The sequence below is a fragment of the Leptidea sinapis genome, chromosome 1, assembly GCF_905404315.1.
Source record: "Leptidea sinapis chromosome 1, ilLepSina1.1, whole genome shotgun sequence".
Classification (NCBI taxonomy): Eukaryota; Metazoa; Arthropoda; class Insecta; order Lepidoptera; family Pieridae; genus Leptidea; species Leptidea sinapis.
This window is the reverse complement of record NC_066265.1, coordinates 399,625-421,031: the sequence shown is the minus strand read 5'-3', so window position 1 is coordinate 421,031 and position 21,407 is coordinate 399,625. Positions and strand designations below refer to the sequence as shown.

General features: G+C 32.8%; 1 protein-coding gene across 1 annotated transcript; it reads right to left on the bottom strand.

Annotated features, from left to right (window-relative positions):
* Positions 1-3,300: 3,300 nt before the first annotated feature.
* On the bottom strand, positions 3,301-20,614 carry LOC126968188 (survival of motor neuron protein). Its single transcript, XM_050813050.1, has 7 exons — positions 20,386-20,614; positions 19,941-20,082; positions 17,947-18,111; positions 15,133-15,303; positions 5,527-5,633; positions 4,283-4,431; positions 3,301-3,408 (listed from the first exon to the last, which is right to left on the bottom strand). The coding sequence occupies exons 1-7, from the start codon at positions 20,422-20,424 to the stop codon at positions 3,381-3,383; spliced, it is 801 nt and encodes a 266-aa protein (XP_050669007.1). The 5' UTR covers positions 20,425-20,614; the 3' UTR covers positions 3,301-3,380.
* Positions 20,615-21,407: the final 793 nt, after the last annotated feature.

Below are 21,407 nucleotides of genomic sequence, written 5' to 3'. Positions count from 1 at the left end.
AAATAAAATATCCTTTGATGATGAAAGGTTAAACCCAACTACGCTACAGAGTTGTTCTACAATTTTCTTTGTATTTTCGTTTCTATGTTCCGGGATTCCAATAATTTCTATATTGCTTTGTCGCGAAATTTGCTCCATAGACCTAATTCGAGATTTTAACTGGCTTACGGTTTTTTTTTTTCGAGAGGAGTACATTTACGTATTGAAGACCCCGAAACGGTGCCCATATGTCGGGCTCGGGTGTAAACACCCCCTACCGACTAAAAACCTCCTCTGTGCTGATAGCCCTGAGGGCTTTTACAGCGAAGCCGGGCGGGGGCCTTGGAGGCCGAAAATGTAGCTCACAGGCGCGCGGCGTCTCGGAAGGAGAACGAACCTCGGACCACCTGCTCACTAAGCTGGATGGAGAGAAGATCACTAACGATCTTATATATCTGTTAGTCCAGTGGACTCTAGGTTTGACGAGACTTCGCACTCGCCGGCGAGTGCGGTGATATATGTATGTAAGTATGTGTGAGTGTATATAAGTGTGTGACTATTTGTGTGTAGTGTTATTGTAGGTGTGTGATTTGTGATGTGAGTGTGAGTGGTGTTAAACGATTACAGGACGAGGACTATCTCGTCGCGCTTCTATCAAAGTGTGTGAATCGTATTATATTAGGTTGTGGCCGCTGCAAATCGTCAAAGTGACGAGTGGCAGCGGTTTGATGTACACGGCCGCGCCTACGTCTTCGAGGGCGGTGTGGTTGGTTTGGTGTCGGTGTTGGTGATGGTGCTGGTGTCGAGTTCGCGATCGTAATATAGTCGTCCGGGTCGACTAGTACGTGTCGAGGTCGCCTCTGTTTATTCAGACTGTGGTCTAGAGGAGTGTAAGCACATGCCTCTCTCACCAAGATATTAGGGTGCTCGGCCACCTTATCAAAGTAGCGTCGTGATATCTCCTTGAAATGTTGAGCGATGGTCGGCAGCTCAAGATCGCGATGGAGATCTACGTTACGAACGAACCACGGCGCTCCGGTGGCCGTGCGCGTGATTCTATTTTGAACCACTTGCAAACGCCGCAAGTGGCTCGGCGGCGCGTGGGCAAACACGATGCTTGCGTACGACATAATGGGATATACGATGGTCTTGCACAATGTCACCTTGTGTCTGAGCGGTAGTTTGCTTCGCTTGCACACAAGTGGATACAGGCGGCTAAGGACAAACCGGGCTCTATGCAAACCGTGGTGATATGTTTTGCGAAGTTCATGTTACTGTGGAACGTAACACCTAAATATTTGTAATGTTGGGCCCACGGAATAGGGGTCCCATATAATTTAACAATAGGTATAGGGGCCAAAGATTTTCTTTTATTAGTATAACCAAAGAGTACCGCTGCACTCTTTGAGGGATTGACTTCAATCCGCCATTTTCTGAACCAGTCTCCTAGTTCATTAACGGCGGCCTGAAGCACTCTTGTATGAGTCGCGAGGCGCCCCCGAGTGGCGCCATAATAAAGAGCCGTGTCGTCCGCGTATTGTGCGATTTGCACTTTCTGAGGCTTCGGGAGGTCACTCGTGAAGAGTGAGAAGAGGGTCGGGGACAGAACTCAGCTCTGAGGCACTCCCGACCTGATAGGTCGGGGCGTGGATAACGTGCCTTCTTCTCGATAGCGGAAGCTTCGATCAGTAAGGTAGGCTCGTATGATGCGCACGAGCCTGTCTGGCATACCCAGTTCATACAGCTTAAAGATTAAGCCGTTATGCCATACCTTGTCGAAAGCTTTCGTGACATCGAGAAATACGGCCGCTGTAACTGTACGGTATTGGATTCGTTTAAGAATATACTCAGTGAGTCGGTGGGCTCGTTGAGGACACGAGTGAGCAGTCCTGAAACCAAACTGCTCTGCACTTCTGCTCCGCGATATAATATTTGAGGCGCGCGAGAATCAGACGTTCGTATAGTTTACCTAAAGAGTTAATTAAACTAATGGGTCTATAACTACTGGGACAAGTTTTACGTTTACCAGGCTTGGGAATACCGATAACAATCGATTCCTTCCATTGTTCGGGGAACGCGCAAAAATCGCTTACGGTATCACATAGGGTGTCTTTTTCAAAGCGGAGAGATGATATTTCCGTAGTTTTGGAATTGACAACTTCTAATAATTCTTCGTATTGATTATTAAGAACTGTGGTGGAATCCTTTAGTTGTTGTAACTGCTGTTTAATTGGTTCCAACTCGGAAACCAGAACCTCCCGAATAATACTCGGTAATTCCTTCGTAATTACGTCGATAATCTAATTCTCAATTTTACTTTTAACACTTGACGATATAGTAGAATTGGTTGGCTGCGTTTCTATAGACACTGTGGAAGTGCTATTTAAATTACATTGTTTAGTGATTGGGGAGCAACTGGAACATATCCACTGTGATCGTGACTTTGTATCATTATTATTATAACCAACACATTCAGAATGGTATTGGTTATTGCATTTTGTACACTTCAAACGTTTTTGTGTAACAAGAATAGTTACCGAACATTTTGTGCATAAAGGCATTACGGAACTTTATGTTATGTAAGTAGGTAACTTGTACAAAACGATTCATCAACCACTTAGTTCAATAAGTGTATGTCTCAGATGTAACTCTTATTAATATATTATTAGTATATTTACATCACTTACAGTTTGCTCATCCAGTATAAAACCATATACGCCCGTGTGTCATATGCCTTTATCGCCTCAATCCTTATAGTGGAATGCAATTGTTAGCACTTTTTTATACCTCAGTCACTTTTTGAATAATTATTCTCTTAAATACTTAGCACAATACTTTAAATTCACTTATTTTAACTATTTAACTGTTCACGTTTTAATCAAAACATTTATTCGGTCCAGACTTTATCCATTCATACACAACTTACAATAATTTAACTGTCGATATACCGCGTTTAAATAATTTTATTTTAAAGAACTTGTGTACGTGTGTATTGCGAGAGTTACTTACTATCTTATACATATAAAATCAAATATAATATTTAACCATTAACTTGATGGATGAAAGTAGGTCGTAACTCGGATCCTCTACTATGACGTCATAGCGACCTGCAAAAAGTTTTCTCCAAACTTTTATTGTTCGAGGAAGATAGCCATACATCCCAATGTAGCCATATTGCTTATTGGTTAACGAGTATGTCGCAGCATAAAACCTTGCAATATATGCCTCACAAGTAGTGTTGGAACTTTAGTTCAATGAGGTACTTTGTGTTTTAACACAGACCTGGGGAACACCAATCTGGTTTAAAAAAAACAACAAACACAAAACTTAATGTATATTTATTTCATGTTTGGATTTTAAACTTTTAAGTGATAGTTAAAATTATGTAGAAAAAGCTGCCTTCATTTGTCGTTCCCGTTTTGCTTTGACCTGCAATCGAAATAATAATAAAATTCAATTACGTTTTATAACACGGAACAGAAAAAACTAGTGGAAGTGGCTTGAGGGCGTTACCCTGTCGCCACTATTCTGTATATCTACAAATGTACCTACTCGAGGCTCAAGTGAGACCAGTCATTTGATGTCAAGTGAAGCATAACTATCTTTTTAAAAAAATACAAATATGCCTTATTGTGCCATTTCGGACTGTAGAAATCATAGACCCGATAAAAATATGTCCAACGAAGGAATTTCCTATCATCGGTGTTCATAATTTTCCGATTTAAATACAATTAATATTTTTTATGTGTAGTGCAATTTATACAATTATAAATGTACCCTAATACTATGACGTATGGTTCATTTACCTTTACGTTTAATCTATGTAACTTATGTGAGAATAATTAATGTAAACAATAAAAATATCTCGCTACTCAACAAGTGCATGCATGAACATATCGATATAATTTTATCGAAACATTTTATCTTTATAAATTGAATTCAAGTATTGCTCTTTTCCATGCATCATGCGATAAGGATGTAAGTAAGTAAAATGTTATAATATGGTTGTGGTAATTAATTGTGGACAAAAGAGACTACGATGAATTCAAATTATAACCCAAACTTCATAATGGTCCATCGTTCTTACCTGTGTTGGGAGCTTGCGCTGACAAACTTTCAGCTTTTATAAAATAACGTAGGTCTGGGGTTCACGGGCTCTTAGACTATTATAATTCTTTGCTGTTTTATCTTTCTCCATTCTTAAAATATCAGTCGGATACACAGGGAGCGAGACATGTCTGACGTCACTAATATGGCGGGCGGCCGTTGTAGCAACTTGCTAAATATATACATCGGGTGTTACCGTTTCATGCCCTGGTAGAGGCCGGTGTAGTAGCCGCTCATGTACCAGCCCAGCAACATGGAGGAGAGCGCCTGGTCCTCGGACGCGGGCGGGCGAGAGGCCACGTGCAGCGGAGGAGGAGGCGGCAGCGGCATGTCCACACTGCCCAGCTGAATGTTATTTATAGAGGTTTTAACCATAGGTCACAAATACGATTGCAATACTAATTTGTTATAAAAAACATGACAATTATTTATATTTTCAAATTTAAAATCATAGTTTCATTATCTGTATGTCACGTGACGTCACTATAGCAACACCCCAACGGATACGGACTATGAAAGGCCATTTCTATTTGTTACAAATAATCAATAAGGACTGTACCGCACATTTGACGTCATCACGATAATGGCGGCTCCCTTTTTGGCGCGATATTTGTTTTTTAAAACAATTTTCTAAATGCGTAAAGCAGAATTATTTTGTGGCAATAAAAATACCAGTTGACTATCGAAACTTTACGATCATTTTTGAATATACATATTTAAAAACAATTGAAGTATGTATTTTTTTTAAAAATGTACCTACTGCTACGAGTTTTCACAACACGATCTAATACAGTCTCGTGATACACTTCCGATACTGTTCACTCCGTTTTAACAAAAATGAAGCTTTGTAACCTTGATAAGACAATCCCAACCAAACCATGACTTACGCTGGATGATAATCACGTACTTTTCCGACTACTTGCGTAGGATCTTTGAAACTATGAGTAAATAAAACGGTACAGAGAGTAAGCTTCATACAACCACGCGAAATAGTTGCACTTTGTTTAGTGTACTGTATGCATGAATAATACGAGAAAAATAAAAATGTATCATATTTTAACTATGCCAAGGACTACAACTGGTAAGTAAATATTTGATAATATTTATGTTTGTATGACCTGAAAGTGAACATATTTTCATTTTGCTGCGGCTCTTCGAACGTGTATATTTTTCATAAGTGAAAAAAACTTTCACCCGCGTATCGGTACAGCAAGCATTTTGATCAAATCACTCTATTTAACCTAATTATTATGTTAAGATTAATTCAGGGCACGTCCTCTACAGACACTGAGCTTGGTACTTATTGATGATTAAATTAATTTTGATTAAATCGCAACTAATTTCGCCATTACTTGTAACAGGTAGAAATTGAGATATATTCTGATATATGACCACTCTGTTATAAGTATACTAAAAATAACAAAAATAATATTAACTTACATTTTTAAGAATGGATATATCCGGCATGGGCATGTCTGACAGTGTGAAGCTACTTCGTTTTTGTTTACTTTTCCCTTTACGATTTCTTTTTTGTTGCTGTGACACACCTGAAAGTTAACAAATAGCAAAATGTAGGTACAACTTTTTCGTTTAGATGTTTATGTGATAAGTTCCAACGTGGAAAAAGACCATGGTTCACGGTTGTAAGGACCATGAAGAATTGATTGCAAGTTTCAACCTTCTTTTGTGACGCTTGAAACTCGAATGGTGCCATATTATTTGGGCTATGATGGGCTAAGTTGTGGACAGTGTAGCCCACGTGCTATCAACCTCCCAAGAATACGACGTGCGGCCCGAGCGAGTATTCCCCGATTCTGGCAGAGTCGGTTTTTAAAAATGTTTTGAATATCGGCACAGTCGGTAAGACATAAATCGATTATCACCAAGTAAACACGTGCATCTCTAAAGTAAACGGTCGAGTCTACAGTTTCAGATTCTCTCGTGTAATTGTTTGATCACAGAGAGCAGTTCGTATTATTTCCGCGCCTGAAAGTGTGGCGCTGCTAGTCAAGTCGACATTAGACAATACGTATTTGATAATCTCAACACTGAATCCTTCTTCTACTGATCCTAATTAGGAAGCCGCTCAGAATGTTGAGTTCAATCAATTATTCTGAGTGGCACTGAATCGAGATGGACAGGGCGTAACTATCATTAACCATCTGGTAAAAGTAGTAGGGATTCGCCGGCTCACAGTAGTAGTGGGGATGAGCCGGTTCTGCCTCCCCGGTTCTGGCTCACTTGTTCGTGATGCCTACTAAAAAAAAAAAAAAAAGAAGTTTGGTGTCAAACTGGGGGTTTTGATGTATTTCCGAGCGATTGCGCTGATCCGTTTTTCGATATCTCTTATAGTTTCAAAGTTAGCTTTTTAAGTTAAACAGATCCATACTCATTACTAATCAGTGGTAATTAACCTAATGATTGGTGAGCGCCTCAATGTGAATTCTATGAATGTGATAGATGTAATTAGTAAATTACCTCTCATTCGTTACTAAGATTAAAACGACAGTTTTGTGCTGTGTGTCTTATTTATGTTAAAAGATTATAAAAATAAAGTATATAATAAAACATCGTTGCAGATTGTATCATTTTCAAAATATTTGATGAAATCATTCAAAATCTTCTTATTAAACTCAAAGTATAGATACATTAAACAGTACTCGCTAAATATACTGCGTCAAATAAATTCTTTACTCTTGTAGTATTGTAGATATACATTCTGCAATTGCTTTGTAAAAACCTCGGCTGGAATCCCTAAGCTGGACGATCATATGAATCGAAGTATTGTCCCATATCATGTTCATCAATGTGTATTGTAACAACCCAGTGAGAGCCTGGCTTATTTTCACTATCTATATCAAGTCAAGTGAAAAAAATCTTTATTCACTGTAAAACATTATAAGTTATTTAGTGCAAGTCAGGTTGAAGTACAAAAGTTACAATGGCATACAACAATATTCATTAACAAAATTTAGAAAATTAATTCCAACTATCTTTATCATTCAAATAATCTTTCACATTATAATAGGCCTTGGATGTTAATTTATTTTTTACGATACATTTAATTTTTTTAATAGGTAAGATTTTACTATCATTTGGGAGTTCATTATAAAATATAACACAATCCACATTAAAATATTAAGATATTTAATTTTACGGAGCCTAGTAGATGGAATTGCGAGTTTATGTTTGTCTCGAGTACATTATGTACATCACTGTTCTTTTTAAATTGACTAATATGTTCATGAGCGTATAGGAGGTTCTCGTATATGTACTGGCAGTGTAATGTCATAATATTAATTTAACTAAACTTTTCTCTTAATGAACCCCTTGAACGCATTTTATATATTGCTGACAATGTAACAGGGCGTAACAACGTATATCGACTATCGGTTTGCTGCGTAAATATTATTTTGAATACTGAGATCAATTTTCTTCAAATAATTCTGAATCTCGATTGTATTCAAATTAGTTTAGAATAAGCTCTTGTCAGTTGAGGGATTGAATATTTATGCGGTTCATGTATTTTATTCATGTATTTAAAAGTTATTGTGTTACAACTTACAATAAAACAAAACATCATTTTATGTACTTATATTAATTCAAAATCATAAGGCAATATAGTAGTAAGTTTAACCAAAAATAATACACAGCCTTACAAACGATCAAACATAAACATAACTGCGGTAATCTATGGAAATATTGTGATTTTTATCAATTTTATTGTATAAGAGCTTATTCAAAACGAACTTTGGTTTTTGAAATATGTAACTTGAGTTAAATGATATAGCTCTTTGTCATTATCTTGATGTAACAAATTTTGAGATAAATAAAATAAACTTTGGTTTCTGTGATTACTTCCTTTCGTGAATATATCAACAATCCGACAATCAGACTTCCTCATCAGGTCATCAATTATTATTAGGATTAGTTTAAGATTTCCGTCAAACATATTATAGAGATCAGGCAGTTATATCTTGAAAGTAATTAACATGGTTGAGATTTTATAAAGGTTGCTATATATCATCAAAGCATCAAGTGATTTAGATAAAATTTGTGTCACTGACATCATTAAAAAATTTTATAAAATTATTTGCGAAAACTGATTATCCTCATCCACACACAATGCAACTTCAACTACAAAAAAGGTTTCAAATAATATAATGAGACGATTTATTGTCAAACAACCATTTATTGATTATATTTCAATATAATAATTTATAAGTAAACCAAAATACAGTACCTACATCGTAACTTACTCCACAAGTTATGTATCTAATCCTATTCTTTTCAAAAAAATTAATTCAACCTTAAAACTTATATAATATTTTTTTATTTTATGATGACTCCAAGCTAATGTATCAATATAATTTGCTTAGATATACCGTTTGGTATGACAAACTAGATTTATTTATTCGTTGAACAATATTCATTCTTATTTTCAAATAGGCATATCTTTTAATTTTCCATTTTCATATACTTACTTAGTTACACTTTTATTAAATTTGAATGTGAATTGTCCAACAACATCTAATGCATGCGTTTACATCTAAGTACTAGGAATTCATTAAATATGTTAACTTTGTTTTCATCTTTATAATTATGGTACCGCACTCTATTAATTGACTTTTGGATAGCAAACAATTTTTTCTGTAATCAGAGGTTTAGAAACGCAAATGTAAATCAAGTTTTATATCCGTGTAAAATTTTTATATATCAGTGTACAATAATTTTAATTTATTTTGAAACTTATTTAACTAGTGAAAGTCATTGCATTAGAGTTTTAGAAATATTCAATATATAAAATCCCAAATTAATAGGTTTATTGAAGAACAATTTAGTTTTTCGTAATTGAACTGCAACCAAATTCTCATTTTAAAATAGATAAACTGTGGAATTCTATCTTGGCAATTAAATCTTGTACAATTTTACATTTACTCTTTTTTCAATCTTTTCCATTGTTCTTTATACACTGATTTATTCATTAATTTATAAAAATATTTTCGAAATGAGCTGTAGGTAGCTTGTTTATGCATGTTCCTATTTAAATCTATGTAATATTGTAACTATGAGCTTTGTTTGAATTTTAAATTTCTATCAATATTTTGTAATTTCTGTGTGAAGGGCCCATATTGGCACACCTAAAGTTCTTTACCCGAAATTGTTCTTCCTAACTATTTGTAATCCGAATCATCATTCTTCCTAAAAATTTTCATCCTAAAGTTTTCATTCATACTATTTGTAGTGCTACCGGCGATGCTCATATCACTGATGTTTCCAAAAATTGTAAATAATAACATCATTAATGTAAATATATTTAAACTCCTACTGTTTTTTATCATAACGCTTTTATCCCTAAACATACTCACCATAATATTTTCACTCATACTCAGAATGAAACATTTACCAAGTGTAATAAAAAATATATGTGGGTAGAAGATTATATTTATAGTTTCAATGATTATTATTTTAGCTTGGTATACCTATAATCTTTTATCTTATTTAGATTTTGTTTTCTGAAATATTACTATAAATAATGGGTGTTGCCCGGCTCATATGTATTTATGTTCTAACTTAACCTAACCTACCTTTAGTTTCTAGAAAAGGATATGGTTATAAGATCTAGATTCTGTTTTCTGAAATATAACTATTAATACTAGAGTGAAAAGAAAATACATCGACAAAAATGATAGAATTAAAAATATATTGAACATTTGAAAGCTATAGCCGCTAATATTAAACTTATTTAATTGAAATGTATATATGAAAACATGTATTTAACTACTTGTACCATGGTACTATTATTCTTATATGTTATACCTACATGTTATGTGAAAACAAAGTTAGGCAAAATTTGTATATATAATATTGATTATTATGAATAAAAAGAAAGCTAAAAAATCATTATTATTTGGAAAATTTAGTCTTAAAGTTTGAAATTGTTCTTCCTTCAAATATTTGACAAGTTTGTCTAAACTGAATGAAAAAAGTTTAATCGAATCAACATATTGTCAGTTGAATTTTACGATTATTTAATTTTATAGTTTTTGTGAATGCCTTGTATTTTTCTTACGTTTGTGGAATAATATCAATTACTTTTTCAATAGAATTTAATGCATGAACAACGGAAAAGATATTATTCAAATCATCTTACTAGTAACATCTGTAAAAATAACGTAATGCAATTATATAGTACTTTAAAAAACGTCACAGTTAATGAATCAGCTTTTTGTAATAGAATAACTTCATATTAAATTAAGAGTAAGTAAATCTTACCAATTACAAACATTAGAATCACCAGAAATGTTTTTGAACTCTATCAAAAATGATTTGATATCTTTATTATTATTATATCCGTTTGTTACATAGGTACGTTTTTGAAGTTTTCCTCCATCCAATTCGGACATGATTTAACCATTCATCAAAACCATGCTTACACACAATTTTTTTAATTTCCATAAAAATACTTGTGTCGTTATACGTAAACTTTGACTCCAATGATACTGAAAAGATTTTGCAAACTTAGTTATTGAGTACTTATTGTAAGATGAAACTCAGTATTTAAGAAATCAAAAGTAATTTTAAAAAAGAAAAAAAAAATCCTCACCGTACATTATAGTGCAACTACATTTTTGAAATTAAGATTCATTAGGAATAATTTTATTTCTTGACAAAAATCAGTGTGCAGAATAAAATTAACATAAAAATTTGTGAGCAATCGAAGAGATTCCTCAAATTGATATCATACCATTTTTGATAGAGATATTTCAGAACCAAATCCTTTTCTAGAAACTAAAGGTAGGTTAGGTTAGGTTAATCTAGATTCTGTTTTCTGAAAAAGATTTACTTACTCTTAATTTAATATGAAATTATTCTATTACAAAAAGCTGATTCATTAACTGTGACGTTTTTTAAAGTACTATATAATTGCATTACGTTATTTTTACAGATGTTACTTGTAAGATGATTTGAATAATATCTTTTCCGTTGTTCATGCATTAAATTCTATTGAAAAAGTAATTGATATTATTCCACAAACGTAAGAAAAATACAAGGCATTCACAAAAACTATAAAATTAAATAATCGTAAAATTCAACTGACAATATGTTGATTCGATTAAACTTTTTTCATTCAGTTTAGACAAACTTGTCAAATATTTGAAGGAAGAACAATTTCAAACTTTAAGACTAAATTTTCCAAATAATAATGATTTTTTAGCTTTCTTTTTATTCATAATAATCAATATTATATATACAAATTTTGCCTAACTTTGTTTTCACATAACATGTAGGTATAACATATAAGAATAATAGTACCATGGTACAAGTAGTTAAATACATGTTTTCATATATACATTTCAATTAAATAAGTTTAATATTAGCGGCTATAGCTTTCAAATGTTCAATATATTTTTAATTCTATCATTTTTGTCGATGTATTTTCTTTTCACTCTAGTATTAATAGTTATATTTCAGAAAACAGAATCTAGATCTTATAACCATATCCTTTTCTAGAAACTAAAGGTAGGTTAGGTTAAGTTAGAACATAAATACATATGAGCCGGGCAACACCCATTATTTATAGTAATATTTCAGAAAACAAAATCTAAATAAGATAAAAGATTATAGGTATACCAAGCTAAAATAATAATCATTGAAACTATAAATATAATCTTCTACCCACATATATTTTTTATTACACTCGGTAAATGTTTCATTCTGAGTATGAGTGAAAATATTATGGTGAGTATGTTTAGGGATAAAAGCGTTATGATAAAAAACAGTAGGAGTTTAAATATATTTACATTAATGATGTTATTATTTACAATTTTTGGAAACATCAGTGATATGAGCATCGCCGGTAGCACTACAAATAGTATGAATGAAAACTTTAGGATGAAAATTTTTAGGAAGAATGATGATTCGGATTACAAATAGTTAGGAAGAACAATTTCGGGTAAAGAACTTTAGGTGTGCCAATATGGGCCCTTCACACAGAAATTACAAAATATTGATAGAAATTTAAAATTCAAACAAAGCTCATAGTTACAATATTACATAGATTTAAATAGGAACATGCATAAACAAGCTACCTACAGCTCATTTCGAAAATATTTTTATAAATTAATGAATAAATCAGTGTATAAAGAACAATGGAAAAGATTGAAAAAAGAGTAAATGTAAAATTGTACAAGATTTAATTGCCAAGATAGAATTCCACAGTTTATCTATTTTAAAATGAGAATTTGGTTGCAGTTCAATTACGAAAAACTAAATTGTTCTTCAATAAACCTATTAATTTGGGATTTTATATATTGAATATTTCTAAAACTCTAATGCAATGACTTTCACTAGTTAAATAAGTTTCAAAATAAATTAAAATTATTGTACACTGATATATAAAAATTTTACACGGATATAAAACTTGATTTACATTTGCGTTTCTAAACCTCTGATTACAGAAAAAATTGTTTGCTATCCAAAAGTCAATTAATAGAGTGCGGTACCATAATTATAAAGATGAAAACAAAGTTAACATATTTAATGAATTCCTAGTACTTAGATGTAAACGCATGCATTAGATGTTGTTGGACAATTCACATTCAAATTTAATAAAAGTGTAACTAAGTAAGTATATGAAAATGGAAAATTAAAAGATATGCCTATTTGAAAATAAGAATGAATATTGTTCAACGAATAAATAAATCTAGTTTGTCATACCAAACGGTATATCTAAGCAAATTATATTGATACATTAGCTTGGAGTCATCATAAAATAAAAAAATATTATATAAGTTTTAAGGTTGAATTAATTTTTTTGAAAAGAATAGGATTAGATACATAACTTGTGGAGTAAGTTACGATGTAGGTACTGTATTTTGGTTTACTTATAAATTATTATATTGAAATATAATCAATAAATGGTTGTTTGACAATAAATCGTCTCATTATATTATTTGAAACCTTTTTTGTAGTTGAAGTTGCATTGTGTGTGGATGAGGATAATCAGTTTTCGCAAATAATTTTATAAAATTTTTTAATGATGTCAGTGACACAAATTTTATCTAAATCACTTGATGCTTTGATGATATATAGCAACCTTTATAAAATCTCAACCATGTTAATTACTTTCAAGATATAACTGCCTGATCTCTATAATATGTTTGACGGAAATCTTAAACTAATCCTAATAATAATTGATGACCTGATGAGGAAGTCTGATTGTCGGATTGTTGATATATTCACGAAAGGAAGTAATCACAGAAACCAAAGTTTATTTTATTTATCTCAAAATTTGTTACATCAAGATAATGACAAAGAGCTATATCATTTAACTCAAGTTACATATTTCAAAAACCAAAGTTCGTTTTGAATAAGCTCTTATACAATAAAATTGATAAAAATCACAATATTTCCATAGATTACCGCAGTTATGTTTATGTTTGATCGTTTGTAAGGCTGTGTATTATTTTTGGTTAAACTTACTACTATATTGCCTTATGATTTTGAATTAATATAAGTACATAAAATGATGTTTTGTTTTATTGTAAGTTGTAACACAATAACTTTTAAATACATGAATAAAATACATGAACCGCATAAATATTCAATCCCTCAACTGACAAGAGCTTATTCTAAACTAATTTGAATACAATCGAGATTCAGAATTATTTGAAGAAAATTGATCTCAGTATTCAAAATAATATTTACGCAGCAAACCGATAGTCGATATACGTTGTTACGCCCTGTTACATTGTCAGCAATATATAAAATGCGTTCAAGGGGTTCATTAAGAGAAAAGTTTAGTTAAATTAATATTATGACATTACACTGCCAGTACATATACGAGAACCTCCTATACGCTCATGAACATATTAGTCAATTTAAAAAGAACAGTGATGTACATAATGTACTCGAGACAAACATAAACTCGCAATTCCATCTACTAGGCTCCGTAAAATTAAATATCTTAATATTTTAATGTGGATTGTGTTATATTTTATAATGAACTCCCAAATGATAGTAAAATCTTACCTATTAAAAAAATTAAATGTATCGTAAAAAATAAATTAACATCCAAGGCCTATTATAATGTGAAAGATTATTTGAATGATAAAGATAGTTGGAATTAATTTTCTAAATTTTGTTAATGAATATTGTTGTATGCCATTGTAACTTTTGTACTTCAACCTGACTTGCACTAAATAACTTATAATGTTTTACAGTGAATAAAGATTTTTTTCACTTGACTTGATATAGATAGTGAAAATAAGCCAGGCTCTCACTGGGTTGTTACAATACACATTGATGAACATGATATGGGACAATACTTCGATTCATATGATCGTCCAGCTTAGGGATTCCAGCCGAGGTTTTTACAAAGCAATTGCAGAATGTATATCTACAATACTACAAGAGTAAAGAATTTATTTGACGCAGTATATTTAGCGAGTACTGTTTAATGTATCTATACTTTGAGTTTAATAAGAAGATTTTGAATGATTTCATCAAATATTTTGAAAATGATACAATCTGCAACGATGTTTTATTATATACTTTATTTTTATAATCTTTTAACATAAATAAGACACACAGCACAAAACTGTCGTTTTAATCTTAGTAACGAATGAGAGGTAATTTACTAATTACATCTATCACATTCATAGAATTCACATTGAGGCGCTCACCAATCATTAGGTTAATTACCACTGATTAGTAATGAGTATGGATCTGTTTAACTTAAAAAGCTAACTTTGAAACTATAAGAGATATCGAAAAACGGATCAGCGCAATCGCTCGGAAATACATCAAAACCCCCAGTTTGACACCAAACTTCTTTTTTTTTTTTTTTAGTAGGCATCACGAACAAGTGAGCCAGAACCGGGGAGGCAGAACCGGCTCATCCCCACTACTACTGTGAGCCAGAACCGGCGAATCCCTACTACTGGTAAAAAACATCAACAGTATAAAAAATTGCTTCATTATAATATTTCAAATACCCATATTGTGTATGGACTACATACTGCTGACTCATCAGCTACTCACCAAGGTCTCCAGTACTGGTTCCCTCTTCATGCTCCATGTCCTCAACGGTCTGACTCTCAAAGCCGTCATCGTGCCTGTCGAACAATGTCTCGGCTATTCTTACGGCCTGCTCACTTTTATCTAATGGTGATTGCAATTCACTTATAGGCATCTTTTGTAAATTATCGTAATCTGTAATTTCAAAATATAATATTAAAATAGACACTAAAATGAAAAAAAAATACAGGACTAATATCCAAACAAACAAATAAACAAGCTGCTTGAATCACTTCTGTAGAGCCAGAATGTTGTTTAATAGTGATTGTTCAAGGGGTTTAATATAATACTTAAGTTGCTCAGTAGCTTACTTAAAAGTGCTTGAACAGGCATGCTGCAACATTGGCAGTACTACATTAAATATAATCCCAAAGCAGGTATAAAGTCATGAAGTATTGCCGTGTTCTATTAATGACGCTCGGCTTCTTCGAAACCAATTTGGCTTTCCCTCCAGATGGCCACGGAATTGCCAATCGCTCGACATTCCGATACTAGATGAGGCTTTAAGGGAAGTGTCGTCGAAGAGCTTTAATTGGGGTTTTTTTGTGGTAAACGCGTAAACTTGAGTCTTCTGGGGGTCAAATTGGACAAGGTTCAATTTACCCCATTCCGCGACCTTCACAAGGGAGGATTGGGACACAACTTTACAACATAGACACAGTTTCTCCCGGTACTGGTCGGCGATTTGCCGAGAGACACCTGCATAGCCCGTGTATACGGCATCACCAGTAGTCGTCTGCATAGCAATGTATGTTGAAGGTGTCTAACATATCATTGATATGCAGAAGAAACAACGTAGAACACAGCCTTGGGGCACTCCAGCGTTGACGGGCTTCGGGTTAGAGCAATAACCGTCGACAACGACCTGTAAGCTGCGCCCAGTGACGTAGCTGAAAGTCTACTTGCAAAAGATCTCGGGAAGCCCAAATCTCATGTAAATACCAGTTCTGACGCTGTAAAGTTACGTAGAGGACTTTTGTAGTTAAAAGTGTTTAAATGGAGTTATGTAGTCCTTGTATATAGTAGTTGTATAACTAGTTCTACGGTTGACAGAAAGACATCGGATGACGGAAGCCGAATCTAGTGCGTAAACTACCATTGAATTAGTTCCACGACTACTCCGGACCTTGTTTTCACGGAGACGGATCGGATTAGTGCTCTTAAGCAATAAAATGAAGTTTATTACAGCATTATAGTTCTATACTGAAGCATAGGCCGTTCAGTTGATAATTATAACAGTGACTGTATGGCAAATAGCTGGATGCAAGACATTCACGCCATATACAGCAAAAAGAGTAAAAAATTTCTATGGACACTATAAAGTCTAAAGCAGGATGAGGGTCAGTTTTTTAATTGATTCGTCGTAACTCTAATCTGTAAAATATAATACACAGGCAAGGTTTTTTTGAGAAGGGCGGTGATGGCCAAGAATTACGAGACTTAGAGATAAGTCGTGAAAGGAGTCATGCCCTCGATTGATAAAAAACCAATAACTGCATATTTAGTTTTTTAAAATTTCTTGAACTTTTGACGGAAATAATCGACCTGAATGAATTTTCTAAAAAATAACATCCTGTATTATTGGACCAATGGACTCATCATAATTATTGTTAATCAGAATAATTGGGTAAGGCTCAATCTTTGCAATAAAATGTATAACTAAAACTACTACATGTGTTATGATGTTATGACTACTTTGTAATAAATAATACATGAAAGTTCTCAGTTAATTTTTCTTCGTCCATCGGACAGGCAAAAAGTCCGAGCCCATAGAGTCATATCGTTGATATTCAATAATAACGTTATATTGATATGTGTGATATTAATAATTTAACTATTGTTATTCAATTATTTATTAATAACTCGGCTTTAATTAATGTAAGTACATATTTAATGGTATAAATTAAATCTTCTTGTCTTTCAAGTTTTTAAGAATATTTGTTACATACTGGATGGCCTAGAATAGGTGGGACAAACACGGGCAAACATATTTCAGATAAGCAAAAAAAGTATAATGTAATATATATTTGTATCTGTTAACTATTTTTAAAGTTAATTATAATTAAGTTTTACTTCAATCGCGCGTAAAGATTACACGCACACACTTTATTTTGAAGTAGGCTGTATGTAATCAATTACCTAACATTTGGCACATGAAAAAAACAAACTTGCGCGACATTTCCCATAACTAAACCATTCATGCAATACATGTTTATTTTTTCTGCGCAAGTGTGTTGAAAAAGTGCGTAAGAAACTTGTGAGCAACTTGCTAACTAGATACTTGGCTGATTTACACCCTCGGCTACGGCTTGGGCTGCAACCCGCAGTCATGTGTATGATGAGCAACTTAGCTCACTTGTATCATAATAGTATAGTATTCTCTCTTATTGTCAAGGAAATAATCTTGTTGAAACCTACATACACCTGTGAAGAAATTCAAAGGTGCATGTGCAGCTCGAATTGAGTGCTATTTGGACGCAAAATAAGAGAACAGTAGATGAGGAAATTAGCTTTAAAATTGAAATTACTGGGTTACTTAGACTTGGCACCTAACAGCACAGCTACAGCAGCACAAGATGTCGGCTAGATGGTTACCATAACGGCGACTTGTATGGCGCCAAACATATAGAAAGTACTGGGTTACTTAGACTTGGCAGCTTGACAGTACAGCTTCAGCGACTTATGTCTCAAGGAGACGCACACAATCATGTTGCCACTACAATTTCAGGTTTTACCCCAACTTTAGGTGTTGCAGAAATTGACTAGATTGGCTCTTACCTGAGAATTGAACAATGCAGTCTTTGTCATCAATAATACTCAACACAACAGCTTTATATACCAAACCATCGTCCTTATAGACAGCTTTGCACTGCATACCTGCCTTCCACTGAATTTTGGAACTTTTTGACTTTGAAGAAGTACTTTGGCTTTTTTTAGAAGAACCTGTAAATAATATTATTTGAAGTGTTCAGATATTAGACTTAAATATATTTCACAAAATTTGTTTTAGAAAAATATTTATTGCATGCAAATTATGAAAGATTACACAGTACCGGGATGCCAACTATTAAAATAGACTTATCTCCAAGCTTATTGCACCGGTTATATCAGGATTTCAATGTCAGATAGGTAATGTTAAAGGGCATAATTTAAGCTACTTTTGTCAGGCTTTTTTTGGTTTCATTGCTATGTTAATGAAATATACACAGGAACCAATATGGGTAAATTGTAATAAGTACCAAATACTATTTGGGGCAGCTTAGTTGTCCTTATTTTATTGAATTTCACTAAATCTGTCAAATCGCTTGAAACTTTTATGTGTGTGTAGCTTATATTTTTAGAAATACACCTACTTTTTGTTTTAATAAAATCATGTGAAAAGTTTTAGAAATACAATAATTTATGTTGCAGCCTTAAATCATTTTATATGTCTAGATAGGATGGGCAGCTGTGAAAACGTCGAAAAAAATTAAGGATAACAGTTAACCTCTATTTTCAGCAAAAAAAAAACACATACCAACACAAAGTGATATACAAATCGCGAGTGTAAGACATAGCTTGTCACACAACATACTAAAGTAATAAACCTGGCCTGTTTTCATGAGTTTCCTAGCAGCAACAGGCTCTATCTAGACATATAGTTTATCTAATGTTTCAGCATTATTTCAATATTTCTATTCTATGTCGCTATGCCAACTTAATGGCTGACAGGCTTACCCTGCATGTTTCAGTATTAGAACTCTCTCTGTTATTCCTACTCTACTTAAATTACATTTTATTGAGATTAAACCTTTAGTTGAGAATGCAACGATCAACTACTGGTTAAGTAATAAAATGCTCACTGCATGATTGATGCATCTCCTGTACTCACAAACTCTTGTTTTTATGTATTAATTTACATTTTACTTTATTTTTACTTACTCATGCAAGCCATTGAGTATTAGTTGATGTTTTTGAAGACACAACAATTGACATTTGATTTGATTGGTTGTGAATTACCCTAAAGGATTTGAGTTTTACTTACTTTTAATAAAAATATTATATTAATAATTATAAATTTATATTAACTACATAAAATATTAATAAATACAAATTAAAGCAGTATTGTCAAATTGTAAGTAGAAGTATTTAGAGAGTATTGCATAATATGTAGAAGACAATTAATTTTTGTTATTTGGTTGAGTTTGCAGGAAGGGCTTCATCAGTCTCCCTTAAATGTCACTGCTTGTGGTGGCCACATAGAACAGATTATTCCCTTCCCTAAAATATGGTCGAGGGAGACAATGGCTGGCCCATGAGTCATGCTAGTGAATGGAGGCTACTTGTGGTAGCAGAATGAACCGGTTACCAGAAAGTCTGCTTCAGATTCTTAAAATTAAAGGTATTACATTTATTTATAATTGCTAATAAAATGCTTGCAAAACAGCTATTTATTATTTATTTACTGTGTATGTGGGTGATGCAGCTACTCTACTCAATAACCCTTGTTTTGTATTAATTTACATTTACTTTTTTGACTTACTTGTGTAAGGCATTGACTATTTGATATTATTGAGTATTTTCGTTTTATCATGTTACATATATTGTAATTGAAATGAATTGTAAAACAATAAAACCTTAAATGTTGATTAAAAGAGTATCAATGAGTTTCTTGCTACTTCTTCTCAGTAGCTCAGCCCTTTATGAAGTGGTGGTAGATTCAATAAGAAAAGTAATTCTTTGACATTGACCTAAGTACATGAATAAAGTTATTTTGATTTGATTTAACTTACTCTGTTTTTCTGTATACTTTGATCCAGTGTTGGTAGACATGGCTATTCTTTTAGCTACATCATCATTAGCCATCCTTAAAGCTTTGTCATAGGCATCATTTAACTTTCTATCATCCCAAACATTATCATCATCAGACTCAGACTGGCAACAAAACAAATATTGTTTTAATTATTTTTAATATCATAGTCTATAATACAATACTTGTAAAATAAAAAGATTAATAAATATTAGTCAAACATGGGCTACTACTCAAAAAATTATAAAAATAAATAATCTTTGCGAGTTATCATTAAAAACAAGTATAAGCTTATAAAGTCAACAGCTGCTTTATTAAAAACATCTTGTTACTAAAATACACCATTTGTTTTATATGGAGATGAAAATTAAAGAAATAAATAAATATTAATGCATCCAGCAATATTCTATAAACAAATCTGTACTCACTACATTCATCCCCCTAACGTACAAAACTTCACTTGACATGTTTTAACCACAAAATTTAGATCTATTGTCTAATTTATTTTTCTTTTAATACATTTATTATACTGTTAATTTTGTAGTTTTTAAATATTAATTGTTAACAATTTACACTGCCACTGATTTGAAATAAATTGCTATGACTTAAAAAATACAAATTACTACACAGATCAGAATACAGTACACAGCAGTCAGCACTCAGCAGTCAGCCTCGCTCTTTTCAAACTTTGACATTGACGTAACTTATGACAAACATGGTCGCAGAAATCCGAACATACTATGTCAAACAACAACAAACGCCAAGCTCTCACTTGTCAACAAATAATTAGGAATATATTACTAAACGCTTTAACCAAAGAATTTAAAATAGTACAAGTCTTAGAATATTAACGCTACAGAAGTAGCGTCGGTAACCTCATTACAAATAGATAGGACAAGCGATATACAACTAAGGCTGAGATAGAACGGGACAAAGCTATTGATCTTGCATCTCTATCGCGTAACCCATTTATTTGTTTGGCCCAAAGTCATCTTTTGGGACAAATAATCAGATCTGTCATGCTAGTTATATATCCTATCCCATAGTGCAACAGAGCCTTAAGTTCTCACGCTGCGGTAGAGCCTAACGCAGCACTTCTCTTATCAGTCGGCCCTTCCGGGCAATTTGTTATTATAAACCCTCGTTTACACCAAGAAACAAGTCAAAAACTTATTTTATACAAAACTTGTAGAATACTTGTCAAAACATATTTATTTGTTTTTAACATGTATTGCAATTCTCTGATTCTTGCGTTCACACTGTGTTGCCAACAAGTTTTTATACAAGTTTAAAACACATTTGCATTCACATATAGATCTGAGACATGTTTGATACAGTCTGATACAAGGACAGCGTACACACCAACATAAAACATACATGTTGTTAACAAGTATTGTTAATTTTAATGAAATTTATGTGTAATACTTATTTAAAACAAGTTTTATTCTCA

What these genes read in the sequence shown, in the direction of transcription:
- LOC126968188 (XM_050813050.1), bottom strand. Translation starts at nt 20,424, where the DNA reads ATGTCAAGTGAAGTTTTGTACGTTAGGGGGATGAATGTA. An exon ending in ACGTTAGGGGGATGAATGTA is followed by an intron (nt 20,083 to 20,385) that starts GTGAGTACAGAT and finishes TTTTGTTGCCAG; the next exon opens with TCTGAGTCTGATGATGATAA. An exon ending in CTGCATTGTTCAATTCTCAG is followed by an intron (nt 15,304 to 17,946) that starts GTAAGAGCCAAT and finishes TTGAAATTACAG; the next exon opens with ATTACGATAATTTACAAAAG.